At 43.4% G+C, this 17,722-nt stretch overlaps 1 protein-coding gene across 1 annotated transcript in view; it reads right to left on the reverse strand.

The window, feature by feature from the left end:
• Nucleotides 1-3,633: 3,633 nt before the first annotated feature.
• The window catches only part of LOC126419389 (cytochrome P450 6k1-like), a 33,011-nt gene continuing 18,922 nt past the window's right edge, over nucleotides 3,634-17,722 (reverse strand). The window contains exons 2-3 of the mRNA XM_050086576.1: nucleotides 11,317-11,568; nucleotides 3,634-3,806 (exon numbers count right to left, since the gene is read on the reverse strand). Coding sequence (XP_049942533.1) covers nucleotides 3,634-3,806; nucleotides 11,317-11,568 — 425 coding nt within the window. The remainder of the gene's footprint in view (nucleotides 3,807-11,316; nucleotides 11,569-17,722) is intronic.

Raw genomic sequence — 17,722 nt, forward strand, 5'->3', positions numbered from 1 at the left:
CCGGGGACTGACTCCCAGACTTCACGACAACGCGGCCACGCCGGGTGGTCCGTCCATGACGGGAGCTCGCGGACATCGCGACTGACGGCTTCCCAGCCGCCAGTGCAGCAGGCGTCGGCAGCTGACCTCACGGCGACACGGCTACCCGAGCGGCGACGAGTTCATCTCAACCACAGGGCATCCTGGCTTCAGCGGAGCACTGGTGGCCTGAGGCTCCGAGTGCGATCGGCGGCTTGCGTTGCGCGCATTGTCGGAGAATCTACACAGCAGCAGCCAGGCGAAGGGATCCGCAGGGCTGGACAGCGACGACGAGGGAGAAATTGTAAAGAAAGTTCAATAAACAACTGTAAAACTCCACGCCGTCTCAGTTTTAGCGCAGCCACTGCATCTGCTGCTAACAAGTAGCAAAAGGCCATAACAACAGCTACGGTGCAGTGATCACTGAAAGAAGAGGGATTCACATTTATCTCTAACAGTACCCAATATAAAGAACTAGAAAGATAAAAACGATCGAGTCTGCTGCTGGAGACAGCTGTAAAGTGTGTATACCTGACAACTGTGGGATACCGAGAGACCCATGCAGCGCATATTTGCGAAGGGCGCACTAAATCGTCTAGTTCCTTAGTGAAATTAAAATTGGAGGTCTGATCCACTGGACGCAAAACAGTAAAATCTCCACTTATCAGAAGTTTCTGCAGGGTTTGACGAAGTAAGTAAACTATATCCACTTTGTAAAGACGCACTCAATATGTGGTATGGCCACATCCTGGAGGAGCATAGAATTAATGTAAGGTCAAAAAAAGTGCAGGCTATCCCTCGGTCTTTATCTAGAGCTTCGAAATCAGTTAGTGGTATTTCCTCTCTGTAAAATAACGCAGTAGCAGTAGATAGTTGAGAAGCCACATTAAAGAAATTAGAAAAGACGGGAAAAGAAAATCGATCTTGTAAAACTATCACGTCTGAAACTGAATGGTAAATAAATTATCGCCATGCTGCAGGTCTAAGATCGAAACTACTTCTGTTCGCATTCGTATCCATTTATTACCAAAACAGTTCATATGATTACTTGCAAGTGACCTTTAAGGTTGTGTCTCATAGTTTATGGCGGAGCCGTCGGATGAATCTGAGCGCAAAGCGCTTCTCTCTCTTCCACCTTCTTTCTCTTTCTTCTTTTTCGCGACGCCGGACGTTCATGTTGAAAACGCAGTTTGTTATGGCTTAGCGGAAAGGCGACTGCGATATGGCGGGGGGCAACTTGAGAGAGGGGGCGGGGAAGCTGTGGAAATTCAGTATCAGGTGTGGAAAACACAACCGACTCTTCCACAGGGCAGTGCTGTAGCTCCTGAGAAAGAACACAAACGAAAGCTGGCCGGATATTTGCCGTCGCCATGTGTTGCTCTGGAACACTTGTGCCGATCTGGGTCTGGCCAGATCCAACCGGTGGCACAATTTGCCCGTCTGCGGGCGCATAAGACCAGTGGGTATAAGTTACAGACTCAGAGATGCCTGGAAGAGATGTAGATATGGTACTGAGCTCCGGAACAGGTCTACCATCATGCTATCTCGTAGAGGCTGTCTGTGTCTCGGGAGACAGGTCTGAGACGGAGCTCGGTTCTTTCGATTCTTGAAGAGCATCTGTGATGTTGTCATCCAGTATTATTGACGTGAGAAGCCTCCTCAGACGGAATCTTTACAGCAGAGCGGAGAATAGAAAAGGTATCTTCTGACTCCTCACCATCTCCCGTCTGTCTATGCTTGTTTTGATTTGGAGATGGCCGTGACGAGGGAGTTACAGCGGCTAAGTCTATACGTTAGGCGGAAATCCACTAGAGCCATCAAGCGAAGGCTCGCGTTACCCCTCAGAAACCTCGTTAGGTTTGCTGAAGTTAGTCTTTTACGATGTTCGTAAGTGGGTTTTAAGACCATGATACGACGTGGGCAATTGGTGCGGAGATGTCCACTCTCACAACCTGTAAAACAGGTCTCTACTTGTCCTCAGTAAATTATATGTACCCGGTATCCAACATCTGTAATTGAGGGGGACCACCATGTCCACGGAACGACCATCACTATAATCTTCGATTTTGAGAGGACCAGTGTTCCTACCGTACATTCCATATGTCACCAAACAGAAGCAGGATAGTCTTGAGATAACTTCGGAGCGGAAGGTTAAACATCCTGACTTCCACGTTCGCCGGAATAGCCATACTGTTAGACCCATCAGAATTAGCGAAAAGCACTTGTTGTTCATGCTGCAAAAGGAGCTTGTCATCCTTAAGAGAGTCTAGAAACTTGACGTAAAACACATACAATCCGGAATTCTAAACCGTGTGAACGTGTTTTGAAGTTACCTCGGTTGTGACAACAAACCAATCATGAATTTCTGGCTGCACATGCCACGTGGGCATGTCTAAACTAAAGCTGACGATGCATGCATGTGGAATGTTCCTGGGAGCCATGGATGTCATCAGGCTGCAAGACATCGCATTGGAAAATGCGAGTCATAAACACGAGACAGTGAGTGACAAACGACGACGCGACGTACTCAAGGACTCACACATCACTGAAGTCAAACACGGATGCTCTTGCGTCGCTGCGGTATAGACGAGAACAGACGGAACCTAGCCGCCCGAGGCGCGGAGTGGGAATAAACCAACTTTTTTTTTTTTTAATCTCATTTTGTTCGTTATTATTCGTTGAAATTGTTCAAGGCGGACGTCTCCTGACACCCGTTCAAGTTCATCGTAGATCCATTTACTAAGATTTTTTTTATAAACAGAGCTGTCCAAGCACGATTCACGATCCAGCTTTAACCTGCCAGGAAGTTTCATACCAACGCACGCTCTGATGCAGAGTGAAAATCTCATTCTTGAAATATCCTCCACACTGTGGCTATATCATGTCTCCACAACGTCCTTACTTCCAGGAGTTCTAGTCTTGCAAGTTTCGCAAGAGAGCTTCTGTGAAGATTGGAAGTTAGGAGACGAGGTACGGGTGGAAGTAAGGCTTTGACGAGGGGATCGCGAGTCGTGGTTGGGTAGCTCAGTCGGTAGAGCACTTATCTGCTAAGTGATAAGACCCCAAGTTTAACTCGGCTCGGCACACGGTTTTAATGTTCGAGGAAATTTCATTGGGAGATACGTGTTGTCATAAAAAGTACAAAACTGATTCATTTTTCAGATACACTGAGAGACATATTTTCTCACAAAAGCGTATAACACATTAATAATTCACCAATAATATGTGGTACAAGTCCATTTTTGTTCATATTGAGATACAGAGTTCTAAAGTTAAATGAGCGCTGAAAAATTTGCAGTTGAGATACCAGAAATATTCAAGCATGTGGCTTCTTGCTAGAGATGAACCTTTCTTTCTGTTTGTTTGGCTCATTAATTTCAGAAGCATTATAGACAAAAAAAAAGTGGAGGTAATGGACTTGTACCACTATTGAAATAAACCCTTCATTTCTTCTACCGACATAAATGGCAGCTTCATAGCAATTGTTATGAAAGACAAGTGATTCGGTACCGAAGTGATGATATAGAAGACACTCAGTAACAAAAAGCGTTACAGCTCCATCAGGTTCATGATTGTTGCTGTCCTGGCCTTGGGAGTGAGGACCGTCGGGAGCCTTCACATCGAAGGGATTCTTCTGAATCCTAGGACCACGTCGCCGGCTGGGGTGACGATCAGTTTGGATGAGTCGACACGCAAAATGTTTGGCGTCGCCGGCACTGCGTACACTTCGAAGTTGTTGAGGATGTGTAGGAGGCCGATCTTCACCTGGAGGTATGCAACTCTCATCCCTGGTAAACAGAAAACAAAGCTGGAGTCGAAAATCAGGAAGAAGTGCAAATATGGCGGCGCTAGCTAACCAAGAGAGAGAAAACAGAAACGTTACTCTATAATTTTATGAATAAAGCACAGCCTAGAGTAATTTTTTTTACTGTAGTCACTGGCTACCTTGAGCTGTGGGCAATGATAACTGTCAACCTCTCCACATTTTATATCTGACGGTAACCTGATGTTGCTGAGGCAGGTCATTACAATAAAGGGAACGGGATTTAGGTGCTCAATATTTTTCTGTTTCATAGCGACACCTTAAATTCCTCACTAATCACAAAATGTTGCACAAAAGGAGTTGAACAAAATCAGTAAAAATTGTTTAATTTTTTATGTTATTTTAGACAGTGGCTTATCTTAAAATATTCAACATCCACCACCTTATTCATGAAAATTGTGTAAGAGAACGTGGTATGACTTGCATACTATTGGCAACCGAAAATGTGTTCTGAAGTAAGTTATGCTTCTTTCAACAATGGCACGAAATCTGTTTCTTATACAATGGATGTAAACTGCATTCTATTGACCTTGATGTTGATTGGAAGTCACAATGCAGTGAGGATATTTCAGTTTTGTATAGCATCCCTTCGGTTTGGTACGGTTGTTTCCGATGTAGAATTTCTTCCACTGATCCGCAGCTAGATCTCCAAGAATTGCAACTTTTGATAAAGCGAGAGTACATCAAACCTGCTTACAAAACACTGTTGCAGAAAGTAAGTAAACGGCAGTCAAAAAAGTACTAAGCTTATAATTTTATTTTACTAATTCATACCAAGCGTACAACGAACATGTAAAATAATAAGTATTGAGGAACGTGCGGTAAATCATTGGCTATTGCAGCTAAGCATCATAAAATAAATATGGAGTACTACTTCTTCCTTGATGTATTACGACTTTACATCTTTCTGCATTAACATAACACTGCTACTTTCATATTTTGGTCTACTTCACGTGTCAAAATGGTGTTTATTAGCTTCGCTATCGTATTATCTTTTCCTCGTGTGACATGGTTTCTCCTGTATTCCTTATTTCGCTCTTTACGCAAACCAGGGTGCAGTCTTCATTTTTCTTTCTCATACTCTACAACAATAAATTTAACTTGCATGTATTTTTTTGTAACTGAACCTACACAGTTTCTTCGATACATAATTTTTGCCCATAAAGACGAACGCAACTATGTTACCGTTATCACCATCTATAAAACTTCTCAAAAAAGCAAAGGGGAGCAATAAGAATGGAAGAATACGAACGGATTAAGAAAATGTATAAGAAAGGGATGTCTTTTCTCACCCCTACTGTTCAACGGAAGCATTGAAGAAGCAGTGACGGAAAAGAATTAAAACAGAAGTTGGAGGAAACTTTATGGTGAATCGGTACCAGCGTCAAGATTCGACGATGACTCTCCACAGATCACATTTAATGTGAGGAAGAATTGCAGGACCTGCTGAATGGAATTCAAAGTATTACGGGCACAGAATATGGATTGAGAGCAATGCAAAGAAAGAAGGAGGTGTATCAGAAACTTGATTAGCTGTGAACTTAACATCAGAACTGTGGATCACAATGTAGACGAATGAATGAATTCTGCTGCCTTTGAAGCAAAGTAACTCATGTCAGACGTAGCAAGATGGCATAAGGAGCAGACTAGGACAAGCAAAGACAGGATTCCCAGCCAAAAGAAGACTACTAATGTCGAACATAGGTCTTAATCCTAGGAAAAAATTCGTACATGGGGAGTACAGCATTGCAAGAAAGTCAGTTGTGAAATCCGTTAAAGAAGAAAACTGAAACATTTCACATGTGGTGCTAAAGAAAGATGTTGAATATCAGATGGATTAATCAGATAAGATATGAGAAGGTTCTCCCGCGCAGGATCGACGAGGAGAGGAACATGTGAAGAACATTGACAAGAAGAACGGGTAGATTGACAGGACTTGATTAAAACATCAACGAATAACTTGCTGGTTGAGCAAGCTGTTAAGTGTAAAAACTGCAAAAAAGAAGTTCTTAAATATCAGTGTCTTCGCTATCCTGGTGGGTCAACTTCAGCTTAATAAGAAATACCTACGCTCTTGGTGACCAGCGTTTGGGTCAACTGATAACGATGGCTATACATCACTCTCTGCTTTCAGTTTCAAGAATGTACCAAGTCATTAGCACTAAATTGTTTGTGGGCAACAACTTACATGTGACGACTCACAATTTCTTGATTGTCCCTAGTCTAATTGTCGAAGAGGCCTGACTGTCACTGGGCTCGTCGAGCTACAGGTGGAACTACGGAAGATGATTGCAGGAGCTGTCAAAAAATGGTAGAATACTTCAGTGGAATACATCATCACCACATCTGGTTTTTACGTATCCGTAGTACTCTGACATCTCCTTCGGTCTCCTCTTGCGCCATGACGTCACTGGAAATAATCTAGTCCGCCAGTACTCCTAGATCTGACATTACAGAGCCACACAAGAGGAAATAGCCGGGACTTATTCGGTTCGTCCATCCACGTCAACAGCCGTCAGTACTAAAACTATTTAGAACTTCTATAAACAATATTAATCTACAAACTAAACCAAATCTTTGGCATGAAGAATTCATAGGTCTTAAAATCAACAGATCGATTTGGTGTTAAGTAGGCACTCTCTAGCAGTCCATTCAGTATTGGGATAGTTTCCTACGATAACACGAAACATTGATAGACTTTGGTAACATTGAAAAAAGGTTTTGTTATTCTACCATCCGGTACATCACGTTCTTTGGGATGCAACAATTTAACGGGTTTCTGAGACCTGCCTGTACAGTGCACATACCTTCTAGATATGTCCTAATATATTAATTTACTATGGCTCCAGTATATTGGGACATGTTTTTATAGAATATATCTGAAGATGGTCACTGTTGACCGAAACCGGTAGTCTGAGGACCTACAAGTTGGTGACCATAGACTTGAAATAAAAGAGGAAAGGTAGCAGAGGGTGGCGTGAAGAGTGTCAATGAAACCACACCTTTCCCCACGGCGTTGATTCCACACATTTCGCTGACGAGACCGACGGTTCGCTGTGTGATGAACAAGAGTGAGATTCTTCGCAACTTTTGACAATGCTGACGCCCTCGGGCGTTTCAGTCTTTCTCTAAGGAAACTAAAGTCAGCGTCCCCATTGAACGTGATCTGACATTTGGACCACAGCGCGACCGCAACTTTTGCTTTCAAATGGTTCAAATTGCTCTGAGCACTATGGGACTCAACTGCTGTGGTCATCAGTCCCCTAGAACTTAGAACTACTTAAACATAACTAACCTACGGACATCACACACATCCATGCCCGAGGCAGGATTCGAACCTGCGACCGTAGCAGTCGCACCGTTCCGGACTGCGTACCTGGAACCGCGAGACCACTGCGGCCGGCTTTTGCTTTCACGCACAGGCTGGATCCTCTAGGGATTGTTCAACACCATTCGACAAAATCTGAATATGATCCAATGCAGTAAAAGGGGGGTTATTCTGAGGTGTGGGGTTGATCTGTCATTCTGTTATTCTGCGCAACGGATTAATCTGAGGTGTACCCTTTACCCTGTGGCTCCTGCAAGATGAAATTTCCACCCCCACGCTACTACAGAAGTCAGACAGACGCTCTTAACGTTCTAAAGAGAAGTGCCTGAAAAACTTTCAGCAATAAATATCTTCTGGAGACGTCCGCTGTAAGGAAATGACACCAAAATTCACAAACTTTCTTACATAACTAGTGAGATACTTGGGTACTGGAGTAGTGCTAGTTAGTGTAAGAAAAACATGAAACTAACGAAAGTTATTATTTATTTTCCAAAAATTCTGAGAAATCACAATGTCACTTTTAGTTATGAATTGAACAAGTTATACCCTGGTTCTTTTCGGAATGTGAAGTTACCTCTCAAGGATAGGATTCGTTAATGAAATTTCTGGCAGAATGACAGAGAGGTGCACCTACTCAACTTGAATAATTATCCTTTAGAATGTATCTAGGTATGGTCGAGGCTGTCGCAAGTGAAATGCAGTGAAGAGTATTGTTGTGGAGGAAATATAGGGCTCGCAATAGCTGTAGGGCACAATACGATAAGCTGTGATGACTGCTGCCTACGCCACTTGCTGCTGACAAATAAGATAACTCTCATTCTATCTGGATTGACCTTCGCCAATCAAATTCTCCCTATGCCTTCATGAAGTCAAGGATTCCTATTCGCCCCTAGTCTAACTATTGGCGTGGTACACCGGTCAGATAACCAGTCCACCGTGATGCCACACAGAATTTGGTCACAGGCATTTAAATATAACTCTGTCCTTTCACACCGCACAATAAGTGTGTCGGCCAACACAGTGAACAACTCAGTATACCGAGCGAGGTGGCGCAGTGGTTAGACACTGGACTCGCATTCGGGAGGACGACGGTTCAATCCCGCGTCTGGCCATCCTGATTTAGGTTTTCCGTGATTTCCCTAAATCAATTCAGGCAAATGCCGGGATGGTTCCTCTGAAAGGGCACGGCCGACTTCCTTCCCCATCCTTCCCTAATCCGATGAGACCGATGACCACACTGTCTGGTCTCCTTCCCCAAACCAACCAACCAACCAACCAACTCAGTATAGAATAGCACTTCGATTCGCTCTAGGCAAAGGTGCTCTCCCAGTGAAGTACTGAGGAGAGACTTGTTCCTTGCTCCAAGAGCGACAACGGAACGGCGCCTCTCCAAGCCAAACATGAAGGGGTATATCTTTTGGTCTCTTCCATTTTTCCTTCAGCTCAAGGCGTCAGAAATATCGTCTGCCAATCAGCATTGCTCTTCTAAAACGGGAGAATGACGTTTCGTTTAAAGCGACCAACACAGAAACCTGTAGCATTGGCATTTGGCGTTTGCTGTCTCCCTGTGAAAATCTCTGACACTGTGTGCTATGTGTAAAGAATGCGTAGGATGGCTGCTCCCACTCAATGTAGCGGAATTTGCTTTTAAGTTGAACACGGGGTCGTTCCCCCCTTTCACTCGGGCCCTCACTGTCCGCTACACGGGCAGTCACCGGCTGACATAGGCTGGGTCGTCCTCTGAAGGAACCGGCGTCCCGTTGTGCGGTTTCTCTCTCGAACTAGAAGCTTCTGTGACCGTCGTGTGTGGAATGTATGTGTGTATGGCAGCTTTGAGTATTTCAACCACGGTGTGCTTACTTGTTAATTGCATATAGTTTACATGTTTACATGAATTCATACAACATTGACTTTATCCTACCGAGTTTGGGTTCGAATGAAGCGTCTTGATGTGTGGAATATGATTCTGAGGGCGGAATATGTAAGCAATGAAGGTCAGGAGACCCCCATGTCTTACTGCACAAGCTGGATCCTCTAGGGATTGTTCAACATCATTCGACAAAATCTGAATATGATCCAATGCAGTAAAAGGGGGGTTATGTTTTATCATCCCTCCTACTTCGTGTTGTCTTTTGGCACGATTAGGAGGTGGGGCGCGGGGATGGGAGGGGTAGGTAATGGACGTAACATTGACACTTGCATGAATAAAACGGTGAATGATCATTCCAAGATCCCCCCAAGTCCGGTAAACCCTCCGTTCCAACTACCCACGTTTGTTGACCACCTTGAAACTGTACCTGTACCACGAAGAGAGTGCCAGACGCCTGTAGACAGACTACGCCGCTGCTCTTTCACCGCCACACTGTTGCCCTTGCACCTGGTAGCAGGCCATCCGGAATCGACAGTGTGGAAGGGGTTGCCAGCCTGCAAGCTCCTAGAGCTTCGTCACGGGTTCTATATGTATAGATAAGTTTTTAAGGCTGTCAGTAAAGATGGGTGAGTGCCAACAACAATTTTTCTGAGAGGTCTTAGGGGGACCCTTTCCCCTTTTTTTTCACGCATGAGTCAATACCGCATTCCCCCGTGATCATAGCACAGGAGGACACAAAGCAGATGTGTCGAAAAACGTAAGAATCCTTTCCTCCTTCGGATGATGTTCAAATTTCATCAAATGGTTTTCAACAGTCCCCAGTGGTTCCAGAACTCAAGAGAAAAATGGTGTCATCACGTTCTATGAACATGCAGGTTCACAAGATCATTAGAGAAGGGATGAAACGCTCGAGGGCGTCAACGGTCTCGACGACTGTGAAGAACGTCTTCCTATTGGGCATCGAATTCGAACTTTAGTCTTCGACGCCACCGCCACCACCTGGAGCCTTTTCGTGCCGATTCTGAACGTTGGTGTATCTGGAAGGAAACTGCGTGATATCAATGGTTGATGTCACGGTTTTGGCCTCCATCGCAGAAGCGAGAAAAATAAAAGTGTGACGCGTCCGCAATAGCGTTAGGGACACCTGCGGTGAAATTTGGTGTCTATGTGATTTAATCAACCCACTTTAACGTTACACGAACTCCCGAGGTGTGTCTACACCTTACTGTTTGATGCGTCGTCAAATCCAATGTGACGTTGCAGAGCGCCGCCCTTTTGTACCATTAAATAAGGACGTTGTACATACTTTTGAAGCAAATCAGAAACTTAAGCGTCGTAATGTGTAGAAATTACGGGGTTTCGAAACAGTGATTCTTTAATTCTGTGGCGTAATTTATCTCAGTTAGATTTATGCAGTAAACGGTGTGTATTTAATAAGCAGTATTTTTCACAGTCACAAAATTCATGTTTACAGGATGACCATAACTGAATTACAGAAAAAGTACATTAGTTACAAACTACGGGACGCACACAATTTATTCAATACTGCAGGATTTAGGTTACGACATATTCGATATGCCTGCCACTATTGCCGACGATGTGGCACAGACGAATAGCGAAATTTGGCATGACCCGCTTAAGTGTCGGAACATCGATGCTGTCGATAACCTCTGAATGACTGTTTTCAGCTCAACAATGGTTTTTGGGGTTATTGCTATACACTTTGTCCTTAATATGGCCACACAAAAATGGAGTCGAATGTCTTCGGATCCGGAGAATATGGCGGCTAATCGGGCCCATACCCGTGGCCCCTAGGTACCCAAGAGTCAGAATGGGGTTCCAAAAGTGCTCCTGCTTCTATGGGTTCGAACTCCGTCTTGCATGAACCAGGTCTTGTCAAAATCATGGTCACTTTGGATAATAGGGATTAAATCATCTTTCAAAACCTTCACGTACCGTTCGGTAGTCACCGTTCCAACTATTCCTGACTGGACATTCCACACCACACATTCACCCACTGACTATGTACTCTCCATCGCGAAATGCCGATTCTCAGTCCTAAAATGCTCCAATTTTGCTTACTGACGAAGCTATCCAAATGAAAGTGGCCTTCGTCGCTACACCATGCACATACTAATTCCCATCGATGTCGGCGGCCAACCGTGTGTTTCAACGTCGTGTTGCAAACCTCTCAGAAGGTACGACGATTTTGTTTCACATAGTTCAATAACTGTCACCCTGTGTGCGCTTCATGGTAGTGTTACGCTATGTACTCACCGATGCACGTCCTGGGCCCAGCACTGAAGGGCAGGAATGTATAGTTCGGTCTGTCCCTTGAGTTCGCTTCTTTGAAGCGATCTGGAATGAACCGGTGCGGTTCCGTCCAGTAGCGGGGATCGTGGTGAAGGCCTGTAACGGACACAACGACGCCGGTGCCTTTGGGGAGGACAATATCGCTCCCCGGGATCTGGTAGTCACGCGAAGCCTCGCGGTCCAGGAAGTTAGCGGGCGGATACATCCGCAGCGCCTCTGAAATTTGCAAATCAGACACTCAGGTAACATCGACGATGGCATTTCTGCACCCCTTGTACTAGCGCAGCGTACGTGGCCTATCTGTTAAAAACAAGATTCACAGATTGAGGGCCGGCCGTGGTGGCCAAGCGGTTAAAGGCGCTAGAGTCTGGAACCGCGCGACCGCTACGGTCGCAGGTTCGAATCCTGCCTTGGGCATGGATGTGTGTGATGTCCTTAGGTTAGTTAGGTTTAAGTAGTTCTAAGTTCTAGGGGACTGATGACCTTAGAAGTTAAGTCCCATAGTGCTCAGAGCCATTTGAACCATTTTTTGAACAGATTGAGGACAAAAAACATCGGTCCAGGAAATGCGAAGGTAGATGAGGACATTAACAGGTGGATTTCAAATGATACTAACATATGGTCTTTTCTTTGTTTCTGGGATATGGGCAATATATTGCGTCATACGTTATTGATGCGCCATGTGTTAACAAAGAAAAATGCATAGATAGAAATTTCAAGTTATTTTAGGGGAATATGAAGACAGGACGTTAGAAATCATAAGTCACTAACAGAGCTTCAAGGACCCACAGAAAACAGTGCTTCCGGTGACGAATGTATGAAATACTTCTTAATGTTGAGGATTCACTATTAATGGCATATATTTATCTGCCAAGGCTTCTGGTTCACATTATGAGTGAGGACATGCTCCATGTACTACCTAACTGTAAAGGGTCACGCGAAAGTCAGTTTGGGAAATTACGAAGCTACGTAATTAAGAGTTGTAGTCGCACTCAAATAAGTAGATTTAATAAATAAGGCCATGAGTTACGGTTTCAAGCGTCTGACTTCATCAAGTGACACTATAACGCTGAAATTAATGACAAAGCGTAGTTTTCCATTCAACAGTTTATTGGACCAGCAGTCACTGCTCGGTCAACAAGAGAAGATATCGAAGAATAAGTGTATGTGAGAAAATGAACGCAAGTGACAGAGAGATTACGTCGAATGACCCTACAATGACAGCAGAAGATTTGTGGTTACCTGAGCGGCAGCATAAATGACTCCAACGCTCGGCTGTGGCTGTACTTTCTGTCTATATTCGTAACATTCACTGATCGAGTTGTAGCATAGAGCAACCAACAATATGCCTAACCCTCGAAATTCCAAAGAGTGGGAGCGCGCGGTACTTTCTGCCCTCCTTTTCAAATTATCGTAAGCTAGTCTGGTACTTTACGTTTCAAAATTTGCAAAAAAGTTTCTTGTTTTTAATGATTTGTTACATCAGATTCCGTAACTTAATTTTTTCAGAAAAACTTAACCGATACTTTATTTGTAGTGAATGTAAGTTTTCGCAACAAATGTGAATGGCATATCTTCCGGTTCAGAATCTTTCTTAACTTTAAAAAGTACGTTGTGAATGAAAATAAAAAACAGTTAACGATATTTGTATTTTTTTAACTTTTTGTGATGGTCATATAGTACCACTCGGTGTAAACATCACGAAAAATGCCTTCGTAATGCTAAGGCTGTGCTGGAAGATATTATCAGGTTCTGTACCCTGTACAATAGCACCGATTTACTGAAAAGCGTGTTGTTAAAATAAAGCTAAGCACATTTAACGAAATTTTTCTTCTTTAAGTTTTCTTGGTGATGGGCTTCGACACTTCGACATACTGCACCAATACGGCGTCTAGCCTGATTGACAATGTGACCTTCAAGCTACAGCGTCTGTCACGGATACACACGTTGACTTCTTCACGGAGATCCCAGCTGTAAACGTTTGAGAGCATGGTTGGTTGTTGTAATTTCGGCTCCCAAAGAAAGTTGACGGCCCCAGGTGGCAGTACTTTTTTATCGTCCCACCCATTGTGTCTTTTGCAGCAGATCCAGAAATATCCTGCTCGAACCTCAAATTAGGAAATCCTAATGCCTTTTAACGGCCCATTTCATCTTGCAGGTACATCCCTTATATTCCTAAAAACAGTCGGTTCTAACAGAAATTACCATCTTTGCAGATAGACTGCTCCATTTGAACCACAGAGGATGGACAGGTGCTGACTAACACAAGTGTTTGCTTCTCTCTGAAATGCGTGTCCTATTTTATAATTAATTACAACTTCGCAGAGAAAGAGCTCCACTTAAGACACAGAAGATGGACCGGTACTGCTTAACTCAACTATTTGCTTCGCTCCGAAAGGCGTGTTCCCTTTAAGAACTGACAGTTGGACGAGTTCTTAAAAGCACTCCCTTTACAAACGGGGTTATTGTTAACCATAGCATTATCCATAACGTGTAATACGAAGAGGAGAGGGTATTTACTGCCCACCGCTTTAAAAAGCTAATGAAACCAACTTAAGTTAAACTGGTTTAACTCCTATTACGAAAATACTTGTTAAATAAGTACTGATGTTTAAATAGCGTAAAGAACATGACGTTATCTCTTAGCAAAACATTAGCCACAAAAACGCATTATTCGTCATGTTTACTCCGAGTGGTCAGGTACTTTATGACTACCACAAAAAATTAAAGGAAATTACAAATTTCGTTAATAGTTATTGATTTTCATTCACAAAGTACCTTTTAAAGATATCTACTTGTGTAAGAAGGGTCCTGAACCTGAAAGGATGAACATGACGTTTGTTGTGGAAAGTCTCAGTCTCTATTAATATTTAATAAAATTGGATTAAGTTTCACTGGAAAATTTAAAACAGTTGCGGAATCTTATATAAGAATTCAATAAAAAAAGTAATTTTTTTTCAAAGTCTTAAAATATAAAGTACTAGACTAGAATCCAGCAACCCGCCAGTGTAGCCGAGGGCGCTAATGCACTGTTTCCCGAACTCGGGTAGGCGCGCCGGCCCCGGATCAAATCCGCCTGGCGGATTAACGACAACGGCCGGTATGCTGGCCACCCTGGATGTTATTTCTAGGCGGTTTTCCACATCTCTCTAGGTGAATACCGGGCTTGTCCCCATGTTCCACCTCAGTTGCACGACTCGCAGACATTTGAAAACGTTCGCATAATTTCATGGCTTACACTAGACGCAGACAACTCGGATACACTAATTCCGTCTAGGGGGAGGGGGGTGGAGGTTCAGGGTGGCTACAGGAAGGGCATCTGGCCACCCTCTGACACTAACACAGCCAAATCCATGGTAACAAGGACTAGAAGTGGGATAAAGGCACAAAGGAAATACAGATGGTTCGATACAATATTTTCAAAAGATGGGCACTAAACGCAACTCCCTGTCGGGGTGGCGACAGGAAGGGCATCTGGCCACCCTCTGACACTAACACCGCCAAATCCATGGTAACAAGGACTAGAAGTGGGATAAAGGCACAAAGGAAATGAAGATGATTCGATAACTATATTTTCAAAAGATGGGCACTAAATACAACTCCCTCCCTCCCCCACCACCACTTTTCATATTGCGATAGTTAAGCTGTAGAGTTCTATTCTAGACCGCTCAGGAATACCGAGGAGTAGCTGGAGGAATTCTGAATGGTCCCCCACCCCCCACCCCCCCACCCCCAAAAAAGAAGAAATCGCCATTGTGTCACTAGGTAACTAGTGATTACATATAGAAGTTACTACAACAGGAATGGTGTGAGACTGATGCTGAGTTCCAGTGTTGTACACTAGCAGCAACACATATACGTTTTGAAGGTATGACGTAAACCTTATCTTCCTGTAAGTAAAAGTGACAGGCCTGGTTACACAGCGTCTATTGGTCGTTGGGTGACACTGCAGACTGAGCAGGGCAGTCTCGTGATCAGCTGGAGTCCAGACTGGGACTCTTTAGGAACAGTCATTCGGAGATTATAGAAATCAGTCTAGGATCACCTGGAGTCCATGCTGTGAGACTTTATGCCCTATGCAGATATGATTCGAAGTCCATTGTGAAGCGACTCAAGAGTCCTATAGAAGATACTTTCAGGAGACTGTCGTCCATCATGCTGATTTACATACTGTTTTGCATGAAACATTCTGGAGGCACGTCAGACTATATTTTCAGACTTGGAATCCGATTTCTGCACTCATTTCTGTGTCTGTTTTCACTTTGTGAAGTCCTCAGCATCAATTGTGTGTTGGATGATATTTATTGTGGTCTGATGCTTGACTCTTGGGCTTCAGGCAGGATGGATGTCCACTGAACACACGAAGGGAACAGTTGCCAGCTGTCATTCAACTCCCACGCGACAGCAAGACAAATTCGGTACCACATCGGCACATCACGCTGACGTTACGTCAGCCACCCACACACGCATGTAACACAAACTCCACCATGTGATGAGACAAAATGGTTAGTGGGTCTCCCCATGATATGCACAACTACTGAATGAAACCCCCGTGCAGTCAAATCGGCCATGGTTTTATTTTTGCATCGATGATATGTGAAAGATGATAGTAAAAGTGAATGTCTTCCTGCTTTACCAGTTCGAAATTTTATTTCATTTAGCAATCAGTGTTTGTTCAATAGCATTATCTGTTCCATTTTATGACATTTTGGCGCCCAGTATGGGACCATATTATTAGTTTACAGTAATGTGTCAATGGAGCTAGGAAATATTCGTTATTTACATAACTATTTCATTTAATTTTTATCTTCAAGTGCTTCATTTTCTTTAATCTAGGGAGTAAGGTTCTATTGCCACCTCTGTTGCTGCCAGGGTATGAAATTATAAAGTACATCGAAATAGCACGGATGTAGACAGGGAGAAGGAGACGAAGATTGCAGATAAAAGATCGAAAGGGATTGAGAAACAATATTGTTATGGATATAGTTAGGAATAGTTGAATACTGGATGACCTACTACAAATATTCTGAAAAGATGTCACAATATGAATTGGAATTGTATCTGGGCGGCTGGATCCTGTCATATAAAGGTACTCTGCACTTTTCGGGTACAAAAGGAAAACTTGAGAGTGATGTCACGTTCTAGAAGCAGTCTCCACGAGGGGGCTGCATGAGGGCGCCTCTTGGTGGATGCAGTGGCTAATTGGATACCAGGAAGTGGCAGTCCACACAGTATGCCATACAACAATTGCCATATATTGTGTATCACTGTAACTGAACACAAGAAAGTCGTATAATCATGCATAGTAACTCACATATGTTCCACATCTCCTCCTAAACCACTGCACTTAGTACACGTATGACTTACTGTTTGGAAAGAATCGCCGTGGGGGTAACAACCACCTAGATATTGCAGGGCTGGGGGTATGTGTGAAAAAAAGGTAGCCGATGATGCGGACTACCCACACATTATTTATTTATTTATTTATTTATTTAACCTAATTTATTTAACCTTTAGTTATTCCTCATTTGAGACTAACACTTGTAAAACCGGCCGGTGTGGCCGAGCGGTTCTAGGCGCTTCAGTCTGGAACCGCGCTGCTGCTCTGGTAGCAGATTCGAATCCTGCCTCGGGCATGGGTGTGTGTGATGTCCTTAGGTTAGTTAGCTTTAAGTAGTTCTAAGTTCTAGGGGACTGATGACCTCAGATGTTAAGTCCCATAGTGCTCAGAGCCATTTGAACCATTTGACACTTGTAACAGACGTTACACATAATTGAAAACCTTTACGAATGTTTTTCTCCCTGACGATCCCTACAAAACGGTGACAGAAAAAAGTTAATCCCTTTGTACGTTACGCTTTTCGTGCAGTGAAACAGCATCATGATACATGACTAACTATATTCGTGACTCATTTCGTAGATAATATCCTCATATGTCATTGAATGTACATACGAGAATATATTGTTGTACGTTGTACAATCTGTAATACAGGAGATATGACGTCATAAAGAACGAGACGTGAAAAACTGCCGCATCATGCAAGGCGTTTTAATTTTTTTTCTTCTTTACTACCAACTCTATTTACAACACATTTCGCAGACAGTAGCCACATGTGCAAGTGGGTGCACCTGAAAGATTATTTAAATGTACGAAAAATAATTCAATAGGTACGACGTCACAGATAGAGAGCTGTTTGGAAATGAAACTACAGGGCGAAAGTCTCGAGACACAGGTGAAATATGCGTACAAATACGTATGAAATACGGTAGATATATGTGAAATGTATTTGACATGTGCGTACGTGGGCATCAAGCTCATCGCAAATCCCCAGAACGATTTCAACCAAATATGGTACACATATTAGTTAGG

Source organism: Schistocerca serialis, chromosome 9 (assembly GCF_023864345.2).
Source record: "Schistocerca serialis cubense isolate TAMUIC-IGC-003099 chromosome 9, iqSchSeri2.2, whole genome shotgun sequence".
Taxonomy (NCBI): Eukaryota; Metazoa; Arthropoda; class Insecta; order Orthoptera; family Acrididae; genus Schistocerca; species Schistocerca serialis.